Source organism: Falco peregrinus, chromosome 2 (assembly GCF_023634155.1).
Source record: "Falco peregrinus isolate bFalPer1 chromosome 2, bFalPer1.pri, whole genome shotgun sequence".
NCBI classification, from domain to species: Eukaryota; Metazoa; Chordata; class Aves; order Falconiformes; family Falconidae; genus Falco; species Falco peregrinus.
Window position 1 is genome coordinate 125958183 of NC_073722.1, and position 14128 is coordinate 125972310.

General features: G+C 66.1%; 2 protein-coding genes across 2 annotated transcripts; one reads left to right on the forward strand and one right to left on the reverse strand.

Moving 5' to 3' along the window:
- Positions 1–345: 345 nt before the first annotated feature.
- Positions 346–3850, reverse strand: FSCN2 (fascin actin-bundling protein 2, retinal). The gene is made up of 5 exons (XM_005237502.3): positions 2508–3850; positions 1292–1448; positions 1067–1188; positions 814–981; positions 346–725 (listed from the first exon to the last, which is right to left on the reverse strand). The coding sequence occupies exons 1-5, from the start codon at positions 3328–3330 to the stop codon at positions 520–522; spliced, it is 1476 nt and encodes a 491-aa protein (XP_005237559.1). The 5' UTR covers positions 3331–3850; the 3' UTR covers positions 346–519.
- A 4488-nt stretch (positions 3851–8338) lies between these two features.
- Positions 8339–10919, forward strand: ACTG1 (actin gamma 1). The gene is given in 6 exon segments (XM_055796718.1): positions 8339–8441; positions 8443–8472; positions 8588–8827; positions 9150–9588; positions 9702–9883; positions 9973–10919. Coding segments are annotated over 6 exon segments (1128 nt in total). The 5' UTR covers positions 8339–8348; the 3' UTR covers positions 10117–10919.
- The last annotated feature ends 3209 nt before the right edge of the window (positions 10920–14128 follow it).

A 14128-nucleotide genomic window follows, 5' to 3' on the forward strand; every position in this document is an offset into this window, starting at 1 on the left:
CTTTTCCTTTTCCATCTCCCAGCAGGGCCCTGCCAGCTCCTGGAGGGGTTCCACTGCTGCCCACCCCCCCAGTCCCCAGCCAGGTTGCAGCCCCCCCCCCCTCCTCTCCCAGCCTGGCAGAGGGTCCATTGGCATCGCAGCCTCTCTGGGCTCCAGCCCCTACCCCCAGCCACCCCTGTGGTACCCTGGGGCCCTGTGCCCACTGCCCGGCAGCTCTGGGGGGGGCCAGGACCCCCCTTTGCCTAGGGGGTCCCGTGGGGCGGCACTCTCTTCCTGGGATTGCAGGGCATGGGGAGGGGGACGGGGTCGGATCTTGGGTGCAGCAGAGGGGGGAAGGAAGACGAGGTGCTGCCCTGGTGTGATCCAGACTGACTTTATTGTGGTGCGTCAGGGGGGGTCGGGACACAGCTGCCATGGATGGTGCCACTGCCGGCTCCACTGCCATCCTTTGCCTGGGGACAGCTAGTGCCCCCAGGTGGGCTGGGGGCTGCAGCAGTGGAGGGTCCGGGGCCAGGCAGGTCAGTACTCCCAGAGCGTTGCCCGCAGCACGGACTCGCTGTCAGCGCGCAGGGTGCCAGCCGGGTCCCCACGCAGGTACCGGCCATTCTTCCCTTTGATGGCAACACGTCCCCGCTCCCGGAACTCGAAGAAGAAATCCTCGGAGAGGTCCCCATCACTGCACACTGAGCCGCTGCTGGCCACGTACCAGAACTTGCCCCCCTGACCTGCAGAGAGTCCCCACGGGCTGTCAGCAGGGTCTGGCTAGACCCCTGGTAGCCCCCCACCCTGGTAGACCCTCGCCCAGTGGCCCACCTCGGATCTGGTAGGCGCCGTCGCTGAAGCTCATGTGGAAGACGTCGTAGACAGAGCGGTTGGAGTCGAGCAGGTTGGAGCCGCGGTGGTAGCAGACAAAGCCGTGCTCACCCCGTAGCACCAGCATCGGGCGGTTGATCAGCTTCAAGGTGAACTCCTCATCCTCCCCTGTATGGGAGCCCAGCCCTGAGCACCCTGAGGTGGGGGGACTGACGCCAGGACCCCTGGCCCTCCATCCGCCCCCAGCACTTACCCACAGCATCGCTGACTGCCGCCAGCTGCCCATTCTTCTTGGTGCAGATGTACCGGCCATTGCTGGCGCGCAGGGCCACCCGCCGCCCGCGCCACTCTATGTCAAACATGGTGTTGGCAGCACTGGTGTTGGAGGGAGAGGGTGAGCCAGGGCAGCCTGTCCACCTCCCCAGCCCCCCTGCCCCAGCTGCCCCAGAGCCCCACGCCGTGGCACGGCACCACTCACACTTCGGTGGCCAGGGCCTGGATGCCCCCGTGGGCCACGAGGGTCCAGTAGCTGCCGGTGTTGGTGTGCAGGCTGCACTTGTTGGTGTCGCGGTCAATCTGGAGCTGGAAGGTCTCATGGTTCAACTCCTCGTCCTGGTTCGCCGAGACGTTGACGCCTGTGGGCAGGAGCAGCCACGTGTGCCGGTGAGCGCAGCTGCGCTCTCCCTCCCCTGGCCCCTCCACAGCAGCGGTAAATCCTTCTGCAAACAATCGTGCTAATTGGGCTGGTTAATCTGATTGCTACCACGTCCATCTGGTTAGCACCACGGTGCACAAACCCCCTATTTATAGCCTGCCCACCACCGTACCCGGCCCTAAGCTGCTTGGCACAAGGGCGGGCATGTTAGGGGAGCTGTGGGCACAGCATCGCCAACCAGGCCTGCGGACCCCCACAGACCGCTGTGGGCTCTGGAGGCTGCGCTCCCATCCAGCAGCCCCTCCTGCCTGGCCTGAGCTGCCAGGCTCAGCCCCTGCTCCATGGCTGCACCGAGCCCTGCACGTACGTGCACACCTGCAGCACTGCAGAGCCGTGCACACGCAAACACGCCTGCACGCACTGTGCTGGGCACAGCCCTGTGCGCACACGTATGGGCTGTGTTGAGCTGCGCACACACGTGCGTGCGCAGTATCGTCCGTGCACAAATGTGCGTGGGCTGCACATACAAATGCATGTACCTGCAGGCATGGTGTGGAGCCCTGCTCACACATGTGTGTACACATACACCCACAGAGCCCCGCTCACACACGTGTGTGTATACACACACCCCTATAGACGCCCCCAGAGCCCTGCACAGTCCCACAGGTGCTCCCAGCCCAGCCCCGCTGGCTACAGCCCCCCGGGCAGGCAGGACCGCCCCATGCCCTTCTCCTGGGCAGGGTCTGTGTGCCCCGTGCCCACAGGGGGGCTGGGGTCACCTGTGTGCCCAGGGAGCAGTGCGGGATGTGGCAGTGGCCTTGCCCTGCTGTTGCTGTAGGGCTTCCCCTGGGCAGAGGCTGCGCTACGGGGTTGTTATTGTGGGGTCTTATCCCATGGTGGGGGGTCCCAGGGGCACTCCCATGGAGCCCTTCACAGCTATGGGTGCTTTTGGCTGACCTGATCCCTAGGGATCCCCCGGGAGCAGCCAGAGGTCCCGAGGTGGGCAGGGAACAGGCAGCGTGGCACGGGCAGACCTTACCCTGCCGGATGGAGACGTATCTGCCGTTGGCCGCCGTGAAGACCACCTGGGGGTGGCTCTCCTCCAGGTCGAAGAGTTCATCTTTGCCCGGCTTGGAGCTGCGGCCGGACTTGAGGGTGCCAGTGGGCCCCGTAGGTGCCAGATATTTCCCGTCACAGTCCTTGAAAGCCAGCTTGCCCGCCTTGAACTCGAGGGTGTAGCCGGTACGGGCGCCGGGCTCGGGCACCAGCGTGCCATCGCAGCGCAGGTAGCGCTCGTCAGCGGTGCGCAGGCTGTACTTCTTGTCCTGGAAGCAGAGGGTGATGAGGGCGTCCACCCCCCAGGGCAGGTTGCTGTCAGTGGCGATTTCATCCTCGTGGGCGCTGAGGTGGGCGTAGCGGCGGCGGCTGACGCTCAGCAGGTTGGCCTGGGGGTGCATGGCCAAGTGCACGGTCCAGAGCTCGCCCTCTGTCACGGTGGGGGCGAAGCAGGAGAGCTGATCCTCCCGGCCCCCGAAGAAACGCCGGTGCGGGGCCGACTGCAGCGCCCAGCGCCCATCTGACTGGGTGATGATGCTGAAGCGCTCGTCTCGGCCTGGCTGCTCGGCCTCGCACCGCACCTTCCCGTCTTTGTCAGCACCCAGGTACCGGCCAAGGTGGCTCTTGAGAAAGACAACGGAGCTGTTGGCTTCATCCTGCTCCAGCGTCCAGATCTGCTTGCGCTTCAGGCTGGGTGCCGAGGCGTTCACCTTGTAGCCAAAGCTCTCCGCCGTTAGGTACCGGCTCTCACAGTTGATCAACCCAAACTGGATCTTCAGGACCTGGTGGATCCCATTTGTTGGCATCTTCCGCCGGCGTGGGGTGGCCCCCGGGGGGCTGGCGGGGGCTCCCCGGCCCTGCTGAGCCCGGACGTCGCGGCGGGGCCGGCTGCGCCCGCGGGGACGTGTGCACTGCCCCGGTGCTGCAGCTGCACTGGCCCCGCGGGGTGGCTTGGCACAGCACGGCACGTCAGGGGGGTGCCGGGGGTGGGCCAGGGGCCACGGCCCGTTTAATTAGCCACGGGTAGGATTACCAAATCCAGCCAGATTGCGACGGGCACCAGGGTGCCCGTCACCTGCAGCAGGGCTTTCACCGAGACCCCGGGCAAGGGGGCACCGCGGCAGCCACTGGCTGACTCCTTGGGGTGCGTGGCCACGGCACCGTCCTGCGTGGCTCTCACCCGTCCCGCCGCGGAGCTGCAGGTGGAAAACTTGGGCAGGAACCCGATCCAGGCGCGGGCACCGCGGTGTATCCGTTCCCGGCGGGCTAAGGTTACCAGCCCCTCTGATTCAGCAGCAGGTCACCTCCAGCCGCGCCGCCTCCCGGCCAGCCCCTAAGCGCCTTACCAATTAGCCAGGCATTTTGATTAGTTTAAACCTTTTATCCTGCTTTGGGGCCCTTGGCCTCCATCTGTCCTGTGGCCCCAAATCGCTCCTGCAGCTGTGGATTGGGGTCCTGGCCTCCCCCCTCCCCAGCCCACCGGGGGGATGGTTGGGACAACCCCCCTGTCACCCAGGGTCTGGGGTCCTCCAGCGCCAGAGGGCTGAAAGTGCCTGAAGCTCGTGACAGTGGTGGGGTGTGCTGCCTCGGTGGGGGACAGGGGTGCAGGGGACAGTCCCCACTCCTGCCCAGCTGGGACCCCTGCCACCAGCACAGACGCAGCCACGGAGACCCCTGGCCCCAGCCACGCTCCACCACAGGCACTGGGGGACAGGCTCTGCCCACGCTGGCACCAGGCCCTGGCATCGCCTGCACCCCAAAGTGCTCAGGCACCCAGTGCCAGCCCCTGTGCCAGGGACCGGCCATGCACCGGTGATGCATGTGAGGCTCCGGCCACCATGGCTCCCGCTGCCGCCATCCCCCCGGCCTCGCAGCTCCGGTGTCAGTGCAGCACCCAGTTATTGTTCCCGAAAATAGGTCCCAGGATTGGTTGCCTCATGACTTTTTCATGGCTGCGCTCTCTCTTACCATGCCGGAGGGGTGCCACGGCCCCCCAGCCGCTGCGTTACCCGAGCCGCAGCTGTGCTGCCTGCGAGGTGTAACTGACCCCCCCACCGAAACGGATACGGGTCAGCTTTCGGAGCCGGGGAGGGCTAAGTGGGTCAGGGTCCTGCAGGGGCTGGGGGCTCCAGGGGGCTGGGGGGGACACGGGCAGCCCAGGGTCTGGCAGGGTGGCAGCACTGGCTCTCGGCGGGTGCCTGCTGGCACCTGCCTGACACAGCAGCCGGGAGCTGCATTTATACGCGCTGCCCCCCCCCCCCGCCCCCGCCCCCCAGCCCCGGCTGGGAGTCAGGTTCCCCTCGGGGGGGGGGGGGGGGCTGCCTGGGCCCTGCCCCACAGCCCAGCCTGTCCCTGTGTGCCCCCGGCCTGGGGACAGCCGGACACCCTCACACACCTCTCCTCAGTGGGGCAGCTCCTTAGAGCCGACATGCTCGTGGCAGCGCCCCCAGCCTGGAGGTCGTGGGGTGCTGGGGTGGGTGGCCCCACCCCGGGCTCCATCCAGCACCCTTCCCGGGTCCCCCCCACCTCCCTGGACTTGAGAGCCAGCGTGGTGCCAGTGGTGAGGGCTGGCAGATGGGGGAGGGGTCAGCTGCCCCACAACAGCCCACGGGGGTGGGGTGGGGGATGGAGGGGTGGAATGGGGGAATCAGGCCAGGGTCCAGGTGCTGCGTGGCGCTGCCTGGCTGTACCCCCTGGGGGGACCCCCATCACCACCTCATCACCCCCGCCCCCCCTAACAGCCGCCCGTTGCCATGGCGACGGGACGGTGGCTGTGCATGACTATGGCAACGGGAGGAGACGGTGACTGTGCATCGCCATGGCAATAGGAGGGGACGGTGACTGTACCTCACCATGGCAACGGGACGGTGACCGTGTGTCGCCATGGCAACGGGATGGCGACTGTGTGTCCCCATGGCGATGGAGGCTGCGCACAGGCAGCGGGGCGGGGCGGGATGCGGCCCTTCCTCCTCCTCTTCCTTCTCCTCCTCCTCTCCTCGCCCCCCCGGCCCGGGCCAAGGTCCCCACGGCGGCGCGGGGCGGTGTCGGGGCCGGGCGTCCCGCTGCCACCGGCCCGATCGCTCCTAATACGGCCGGGACGCGCTGCCTGCGGGGCGGGGGCACCCCGGGGCCCTGCCCGCGCTGCCCGCACTGCCCGCACTGCCCGCCCTTACTCACCGGGCGCCGGGGCTGCCTTGTTTGGGCAGGAGGAAGCGGCGGGGCTGGCACCCGGCACCGCCCCAGGCCCCCCCGGTATCACCTCGCCACCCGGGACACCCCCCACCCCGCTGCCCCCCGAGTCCCGGGCGGTGGGCTGCCGGTGGCGGGGAGCCCCGCCGCTGTGTGCCTGCCGGGGGTCCAGCTGGTCCTGCACCCCGGGGTGGGGAGCTGTGGGAAGCGGGTGTCACCTGTGCAGCACACCCCCCCCCCAAGCCAGCCCCCCCGGTGCCCCCCCCGGCCACCAGCCCCCCATGCCTACCAGCTGCTCAGCGCTGGCATGGGGTTGAGACCCCTTGAGCTGCACCAGCACCTGTGAAGGATCCCCCAACCCTCTACCAGCCACCCAGTGCCAGCAGCACCCTGCACCATGCCCCGGCACCCCGACCCTGCCGCCACTGGCACCCCTCCATGCCACCCATCACGGCTCAGCCACCGGTGATACCAGGGCCTGCCGGGGAAGGCCTCAGCACACGGTGCTTCGTCACCGAGCAGTGCTGGGAATCCCTGGCAGCACGGCCAGATTCCTCTGCCATCCACTCCGGGCACAGATGCCGGTGGTGGCGAGGCCAGTGGCCACCACCTCCCCGGACCTGGCCAGCACAGAGGGGCTGGAGGTGTGAGAGCCGCAGTGGGCGGTGGGTGCATGGGCCACGGGCACAGTGCATGGCTATGGGCTGCGGCACACAGCCAGCTGGCACAGCGGAGGGGTCTCCAGCATGGCACGTGGGTCACCAGCCCGGTGCACTGGTGGGAGCCATGCCCATGTCACCTGGCGGCAGCATGGGGCATGTGGCCCATGGGTGCCCCCCGATGAAGCAGGGGGGCTCAGACACAAGGGGGGCCCCAGGCTGGTGGGGGCTGCCAGAGTGGGGGGGCCAGGGGGGCTGGTGCAGCTCTGTGAGGGGAGAGGTGCTGGCTGGGGTGGCGCAGCCAGGGGTGCCCGTGGGGGATGCTGTGCCCTGGCAGGGTGCCATCCGTGGGGTGCATGGCACCGTCTGTGGGGTGTCAGCACCGTCTGTGGGGTGTCAGCATCATCCGTGGGTGTCAGCACCGTCCGTGGATCTTAGCATCAACTGTGGGGTGCCAGCACTGTCCATGGGGTTCAGCACCATCCATGGGGTGCACAGCATCATCTGTGGAGTGTCAGCATTGTCTGTGGGGTGTCAGCATCATCCGTGGGGTGCACAGCACTGTCTGTGGGGTCTCGGCACCACGTATGGAGTCTCAGCACCATCCGTGGGGTGCCAACACCATCCATGAGGCACACAGCTCTGTCTGTGGGGTGCACTGCACCATCCCTGAGGTGTCAACACCACCCATGAGGTGACAGCAGTGCCTGTGGGGCATCAGCACCGTGAGCAGGGCCTCGGCACCATCCATGGGGGTCAGCCAGTACGCAGCAGCCCTGGAGCTGAGGCAGATTTTTGGGGTGCCCGGCGCTGGGTGCTGCTGGGGTGCTGCATGCGCGGTGCCAGTGCTGCCTGTCTGGCGCACCACACTGCACCCATGGCCCCACACGGCCTGCTGGTGGGTGCCGGCAGGAGCACAGCTGCTGAGGGGGCCCCCGGCTGGAGGGGCCATGCCGGGGCGCAGCACCCGTGGGATGCACAGCGGCACCGACGGGGGGGCGGGGGGCTGCTAGGGGGGCTGGCACGGAGGGTGTGGGGCGCCCGGGGGGTGCCGCCGGGTGGGGTGGGGGTACAGGTGCTGCTCGAGGGGTGCCGTGGGTGGGCGCACATGCCCGTGGGTGGGGTGCACGTGCTGCCCGAGGCTGCGCACGTGCTGCCCGGGGGGTGCCCGGGGGGGGAGCCCGGTGCCACCTTTGGGGTGCGGGGGCCAGGCCCGGCAAGGCCCGCCGGTGCCTGGCGCTAGCGGAGGGGTTAGCGGGCACTGGGGGGGGGTGCCCGGTGCTGGCGGGGGTGCTGGTGGGCGGGGGGTCCCCCCCGCTCCGGGAACCGGGGGTCGCCGCCGACCCCCCCCCCCCCCCCCCCATGCAGGTTCCGGGGTGCCGCGGGGCGGGGGCAGTCCCGCAGCCGCCCCACGTGGCCGGGGCCGCGCCAGCCAATGAGAGCGCGTGTTTCTGAAAGATCTCCATATATGGCGATGTTCTCGGCCGGGCGGGCGGGGCCGTCGCCCCCTGGGTATAAAAGCGCGGGGCTGGGACGCGGCCGGTCTCACTCAGCCGGCGGCAGCGGACCAGGCGGCATCGTCTCCCCAGCGCCGAGAGCAACTTCCCCCGCACAGGTACCGATACTGGCCCCGGGGCGTGGTCCGCGGCCCAGCCACCCCTTTGCTGACAGCCCCCGGGGCGGCGGCTCGCTCCGTGCCGGGTTGTGGCTTGCGGCCCTGAGCGTGTGTGGGGATGTGTGCGCGTACCCCCCACCCCCCCCCGCGCCGGGGGGGGAATGGTCTCGCCCGTCGGAGCGGTCTGGTCGGGGTGTGGCGGGGCGCGGCGCGATTGGTGGCGGCGGTGGGTGACGTCAGAGCGCGGGCGATTCAAATACGGGGTGGAACGGGGGGGGGGCGGGCCTGGCCCACCGCCAGCGCGGTCTCCCGGGGCGGGTTCGCTGACCGGGGCCGCCCCCCACCCCGCAGAGCCTCCGCCATGGAAGAGGAGATCGCTGCCCTCGTCATCGACAACGGCTCCGGCATGTGCAAGGCCGGTTTCGCCGGGGATGACGCCCCCCGCGCCGTTTTCCCCCTCCATCGTCGGGCGCCCGCGGCACCAGGTAGGTGGGGGACGGGTGAGGGCGGGGGCCCGCTGCTCAGGGCCGGTGCCCGGATGGGGGTGGAGGGCCCGGTACCGCCGTCCGGGTGGGTTCTGACTCCCCCTCGCTTCCCCAGGGCGTGATGGTGGGCATGGGGCAGAAGGACAGCTACGTGGGGGATGAGGCGCAGAGCAAGCGGGGCATCCTGACGCTGAAGTACCCCATCGAGCACGGCATTGTCACCAACTGGGATGACATGGAGAAGATCTGGCACCACACCTTCTACAACGAGCTGCGCGTGGCCCCCGAGGAGCACCCCGTGCTGCTCACAGAGGCCCCCCTCAACCCCAAGGCCAACAGGGAGAAGATGACACAGGTACCGCCGCTGGCCTGGCAGCCGCCCCCTCCTCACATCTCGTTCCCAGACTTCCCTTACGACATCTCAAACCTGAGCTTCTGTTTTATTTTCTTTTGTTTTTTCTCCCAATGTTTTCAGGGTTCTGTACTCCCGGCATTTCTTCCTTGACGCCTCAGGTTTCTTTCATTTGTGTTTTCTGCCTGCGTTCTTGGCTTTTTTTTCCTTCACACACCTGGTTTTGGTTTTTTTTCTGCATGTCAGCATGCATGTTCTAACGTGGGTGTGAGTGACCCAGCTCACTACTTGCCACTAATAATTTTTCTTCTCCTCTTGCTTCCAGATCATGTTTGAGACCTTCAACACCCCAGCCATGTATGTGGCTATCCAGGCTGTGCTGTCCCTGTATGCCTCTGGTCGTACCACTGGTATTGTTATGGACTCCGGGGATGGTGTCACCCACACTGTGCCCATCTACGAGGGTTATGCTCTGCCCCACGCCATCCTGCGCCTGGACTTGGCTGGCCGTGACCTGACAGACTACCTCATGAAGATCCTGACAGAAAGAGGCTACAGCTTCACCACCACAGCTGAAAGGGAAATTGTCCGTGACATAAAGGAAAAGCTGTGTTACGTTGCCCTGGACTTCGAACAGGAGATGGCGACTGCTGCCTCTTCCTCCTCCCTGGAGAAGAGCTATGAGCTGCCCGATGGCCAGGTGATCACCATCGGTAACGAGAGGTTCAGGTGTCCAGAAGCCCTCTTCCAGCCCTCTTTCCTGGGTAGGTTGTGGGCCGGGGCGGTTATTGCCAAGGTTGCCTCTGTGGTGTGGGGTTGGCATGACCAAAGCGAAATGCTGTGTGGGTACTAACGCACCCACAACTCTTCTCCCCAGGTATGGAGTCCTGCGGCATTCACGAGACCACATTCAACTCCATCATGAAGTGTGATGTGGACATCAGGAAGGACCTGTATGCCAACACAGTGTTATCTGGTGGTACCACCATGTACCCCGGTATTGCTGACAGGATGCAGAAGGAGATCACAGCCCTGGCGCCCAGCACGATGAAGATCAAGGTAAGAAACGCTCCCTCATCCCACAGCAGATGGGGCCACATTGAGGGGAGAACGCAGGGGCCGCTCTGACCACACTCGCTCTCTTGCAGATCATTGCCCCACCTGAGCGCAAATACTCAGTCTGGATCGGTGGCTCCATCCTGGCCTCGCTATCCACCTTCCAGCAGATGTGGATCAGCAAGCAGGAGTACGATGAGTCTGGCCCATCCATTGTCCACCGTAAATGCTTCTAAATGGACTGCTGGCAGGTGCACGGCACCTGCTGCATGAGTTGTCTCACTAGTATATGTTTGCCCAGGCAAATCTATACACCTCATGCTAGCCTCATAAAACTGGAATAAGCCTTCTTTCAAAAGAAAACTTGCCCTTGGAAAGTTTGTACCTGATGTTAGACACATGTCAGCACTGGATGGTTGAGCTGTCACTTGATTTGACCTTGTTTATTTGAGTTAACCTTTCCCTTGGTGTACACCTGAGCAAAATACCCTGTACAGATCTGCTCCTGGCCACGGGGCTGCCATGGCACTGTGCTGTGGAGGAGGGCCTGTGCCTGACTGGGGCTTCCACAGCTCATGACACTGACAGTGGCCCCGCGTCCTGGGCTGGGACCAGTGTATACAGGGTATTTGGAGTCAGACTTGCTGTACATCCAGTGTGGAGTATTCCAGATTTCCTGTAGAGGCTGGTAGGAGTCCACCGAGAATTCACTTCTGTTGCTGCCGTTCTAGCAAGGTTGGGAAAACATATCACATCCGAGCCTTATGAACCAGTCTTCATTCTCCTCCCCACCCGTATCCCAGTTGACATCATGGGGCTGAAGTTACTCAACTTGAGTTGCTGAAACTTTGCATTTACACCTGTAAATTTATGCATCGTTTAATTTATGTAAGATTTTTGTACGTTGCCTTAATGTTCTCACATGATGGTAGGAAACCAAAATTTGTAAGTCATCCTAAAGTTGAGAAATTGTAATGCCCAACAACACATCATTGTGTAAGGAAAATAAAAAAAAAAAAAAGCGCTGCAGTAAACTCTACCCTGGGGCTGTGTGTGCTCGGTGGCAGGGCAGGGGCTGGGCTTGTCCACAGTGTATGACACCTGGGAGTTGGTGGTAAAGCTGTGATGTTGCTTTTGGGTTGAAAAATGGCTGTTTAGGTGCTGAGGAAGCCTTGGAGGAATGGTGATGGCCACTGCCCTGGTGCTGGAGCATGTCCCTCTGCTCCCAGAGCTGGTTTGGCACAGCTGCCTGGTGTGGTGGGTCTGCTGCCATGGGGGCTCCCTACTGTTCTGGGCAGAAGTGTGTGGGGTGGGAGCCCCCAGCATGGCAGGGGGGGCAGCTGCTGGGGGGCCTGGGGCTGCAGGCCCTCCCCAGCCCTTTGCTTGGGGTGACCTAGCTGGCTGGAGGAGCGAGCTCCCTGAGCCTGGGGTTCCATGGCCCTGCTGCGTGCTGCCCTCATTTCTGAGGGGAGAGAGAAACCTGCTAATTAACCCCAACACCCAAGGTCAGGCTGTGTTGCTTCAGTTAGGCCCTTGCCTCTCTCACCCTGCTTGCTGCCGTCCTGCACCAGGAAACAGCTGGAGCCCGTCCACCAGCCCCATGGCGCAGCCGGCACAGATCCCGGCCCGGTGCCAGGCTGGTTCTCCACCGAAGGCCGGCTCGTTGCTGCCGTGCCTGGTAGCCCTGGTAGCGTGCACTGCCCACCAGCCCCGCTCCTGTACGGGCATCTCCAGCCGGGCCCACGCTCTTCCTCCTCCATCACCGCAGAGCAGGCATGGAGCACAGCACCCCGTGGCCAGGTGGGTGGCATTTGTTCCAGGGGCACCCAGCCGCGTTGGAGCCCTCGGGGTGGCCACGGGCTTGTGTAGACCTGCACCTGCTTGCCCTGCTCTCAGTGTCCCCAGGAGAGCGGCTGGCCACAGGCACGATGGGTGGCTGTGACCGCCAAGGGGGATGGTGAGGCATCACGGGGAAGAGGATGTCACCGAGCCGCCAGGACACCGGCTGTGGCAGGGGAGGACGAGCTGTGGCCAGGGGTGCTCAGGTGGCCCGAAGCCGTGGCAGTGCTGGCACAAGGTCCCTCTGCTTGTGTGGCACCGCAGCACAGTGGGCCGCAGGGTGCTGTGCCATGTTGTGCCGTGCCAGGGTCAGGGTACCATGTTGTGTTGCACCGTGCCGCACTGTGCCACGTCGCTCCTGGCATGTCCCATGGTGACACCACTGCCTGGCTGACCCCAGAGCGTCCTTGTCCTTGACCAGGCTGCTGGAGCTGCGGTGGCACTAGGAGCCCGGTGGCAGCCCTGCGGGGGTCCTGGCTGAACCGCAGCCCCTCGATCCGTGGCACCGTGGCTATCCCTGCATGGCCAGGGTACAAGCAGCAGCTGCAGTGCCACAGGGCTGGGGTCACCGTCGCCTCTGTGCCAGGGACACCACCTGGCCCTGGCTGTTGATTTGGGGGTGTGGGGGAAGGGGTGTGCACCCCTCCTGGCCGGGGGGCAGGATGGGGCCGTGGCAAAGTGCAGCTGCAGGTGCAAGTACTCAGTGCCGAGATGACAGCCGGGGCTGGGGCCAGCATGGGGTGGGGGGTGGCTGGGTGTCCCCTGCCCCCTCCTGGGCACCCCCACGGCTGCCCAGGGGCTGGGCTGGGTGCAGGATGAGTACCCCGGGGCCACCCAGCCTGTGGTACCTGTGCTTGCCAACTGGCTCGCACCCCAGCTGTCTGTCTGTGTCCGTTCCTCCATCCGTCTGCCTGTCCAGCCTGCCCGCCATGCACCCAGCTGTCTGCCCTGCACCTGCCTGCCTGGCCAGCTGGCTGTCCTGCCCTGCAGCAGTCTGTCCGTCCAGCCTGCCCTCCATCCCTCTGTCCAGCCATCACTCCATCTGGCTGTCCAGCCATCCCTGCAGCCATACGTCTGTCCATCCCCTCATATATCCTCTCTCCCTCCGTCTGTCCAGCCCCCCTACAGCCATCTGTCTGTCCGTCTGTCCAGCCCTCTGTATGTCCGTCCCTCCCTCCATCACCTTACACTAGCTGTCTGTCCATCCCTCCAGCTGTCCGGCCCTCTGCCTGCCCTGAGCCGTGTGTCCGTCCGTCTGTCCATCCGGCCGGCCACCTCGCAGCTGTCCGCCCAGCTGCCCTTTTCCCCCGCAGCCCCCCGGCCGTAAGTCCCCCCATTGCCCACCCTCCCGGCTGGCCCCCTGCCTGGCCCCGGCCGCCTGTGCCCCCCGCAGCCCCCGCCCCCCCCCCGTCGGTCGGTCCGTCCGTCGGGGCGGCCTGGCCAGGGGTGGCCGCCAGGGGGCAGCACGGCCCCGCTGCTCCGCCGCACGGCACGAGTTTGCGCGGCCTCGGCCCGGCGGGAGCGGGGTGGGGCAAGAAGGGCCCTGCCGGAGCCCCCCACCCCCGTCATACCCGCCTCCCCCCGCCCCGCAGGCCCCCCCCGGCCCCCCTTGCACCCCCAACACCCCCGCACCTGTGCGCCCACAGCGCGCAGTACCACCCCCCCAGCGCCCATCAACCCCCCCAGCGCCCAGCACCCCCCAGCGCCCGTGCCACCCCCTCCCCGCACCCCGTCGCCGACCCCGCAGCTGCCGCCCGCAGGGAAAGGGTTAACGGCGCCCGGGTGGTGAGAACAAAAGGGCTCCCCGCCAGCCAATGGGCGCCAGGCTCTGCGTCCCTGCACGCGCTGGTTGGCTGTGGCGCGGCCAATGGCGTGCGAGCTCTGCCCGTCTTTCTGTCCCCACGTGGGGTGGAAGCGCTCTGCCCCCCTTCCCCCGCCCCCGCTGCTTCCTCCTGCCTGCATCCCCCGCCCGCATCCCTGCCTGCATTCCTGCCTGCACCCCCCGCCTACACCCCCCGCCCGCATCCCTGCCTGCATCCCCTGCCTTCACCCCCTCGCCTGCATCCCCCACCCACATACCTGCCTGCACCCCCCTGACTGCACCCCCCACCTGCATCCCTTGCCTTCATCCCCCTGCCTGCACCCCTCGCCTGCATCCCCCGCCCGTACCTCCTGCCTTCATTCTCTTGCCTGCATCCCCCCACCTGCATCCCCCTGTCTGCATCCCTGCCCTGCTTCTTCCTTCTGCCTGCATCCCTGCCCACACCCTGCCCACATCCTCCCTCCTCTCCCCTGCATTGCTCCTGCAGCACTTCGGCCCTCCTTTCTCCCTCCTCCTCCTTCCTGCATCCCCCACCCCGACCCTGCCTGCATCCCTCACTCCTGCCTGCACCTCCTGTCCCTGCCTGC

What these genes read in the sequence shown, in the direction of transcription:
- FSCN2 (XM_005237502.3), bottom strand. Translation starts at nt 3,330, where the DNA reads ATGCCAACAAATGGGATCCACCAGGTCCTGAAGATCCAGTTTGGGTTG. An exon ending in ATACGTCTCCATCCGGCAGG is followed by an intron (nt 1,449 to 2,507) that starts GTAAGGTCTGCC and finishes TCCTGCCCACAG; the next exon opens with GCGTCAACGTCTCGGCGAAC. An exon ending in CGGCGCCTACCAGATCCGAG is followed by an intron (nt 726 to 813) that starts GTGGGCCACTGG and finishes GACTCTCTGCAG; the next exon opens with GTCAGGGGGGCAAGTTCTGG.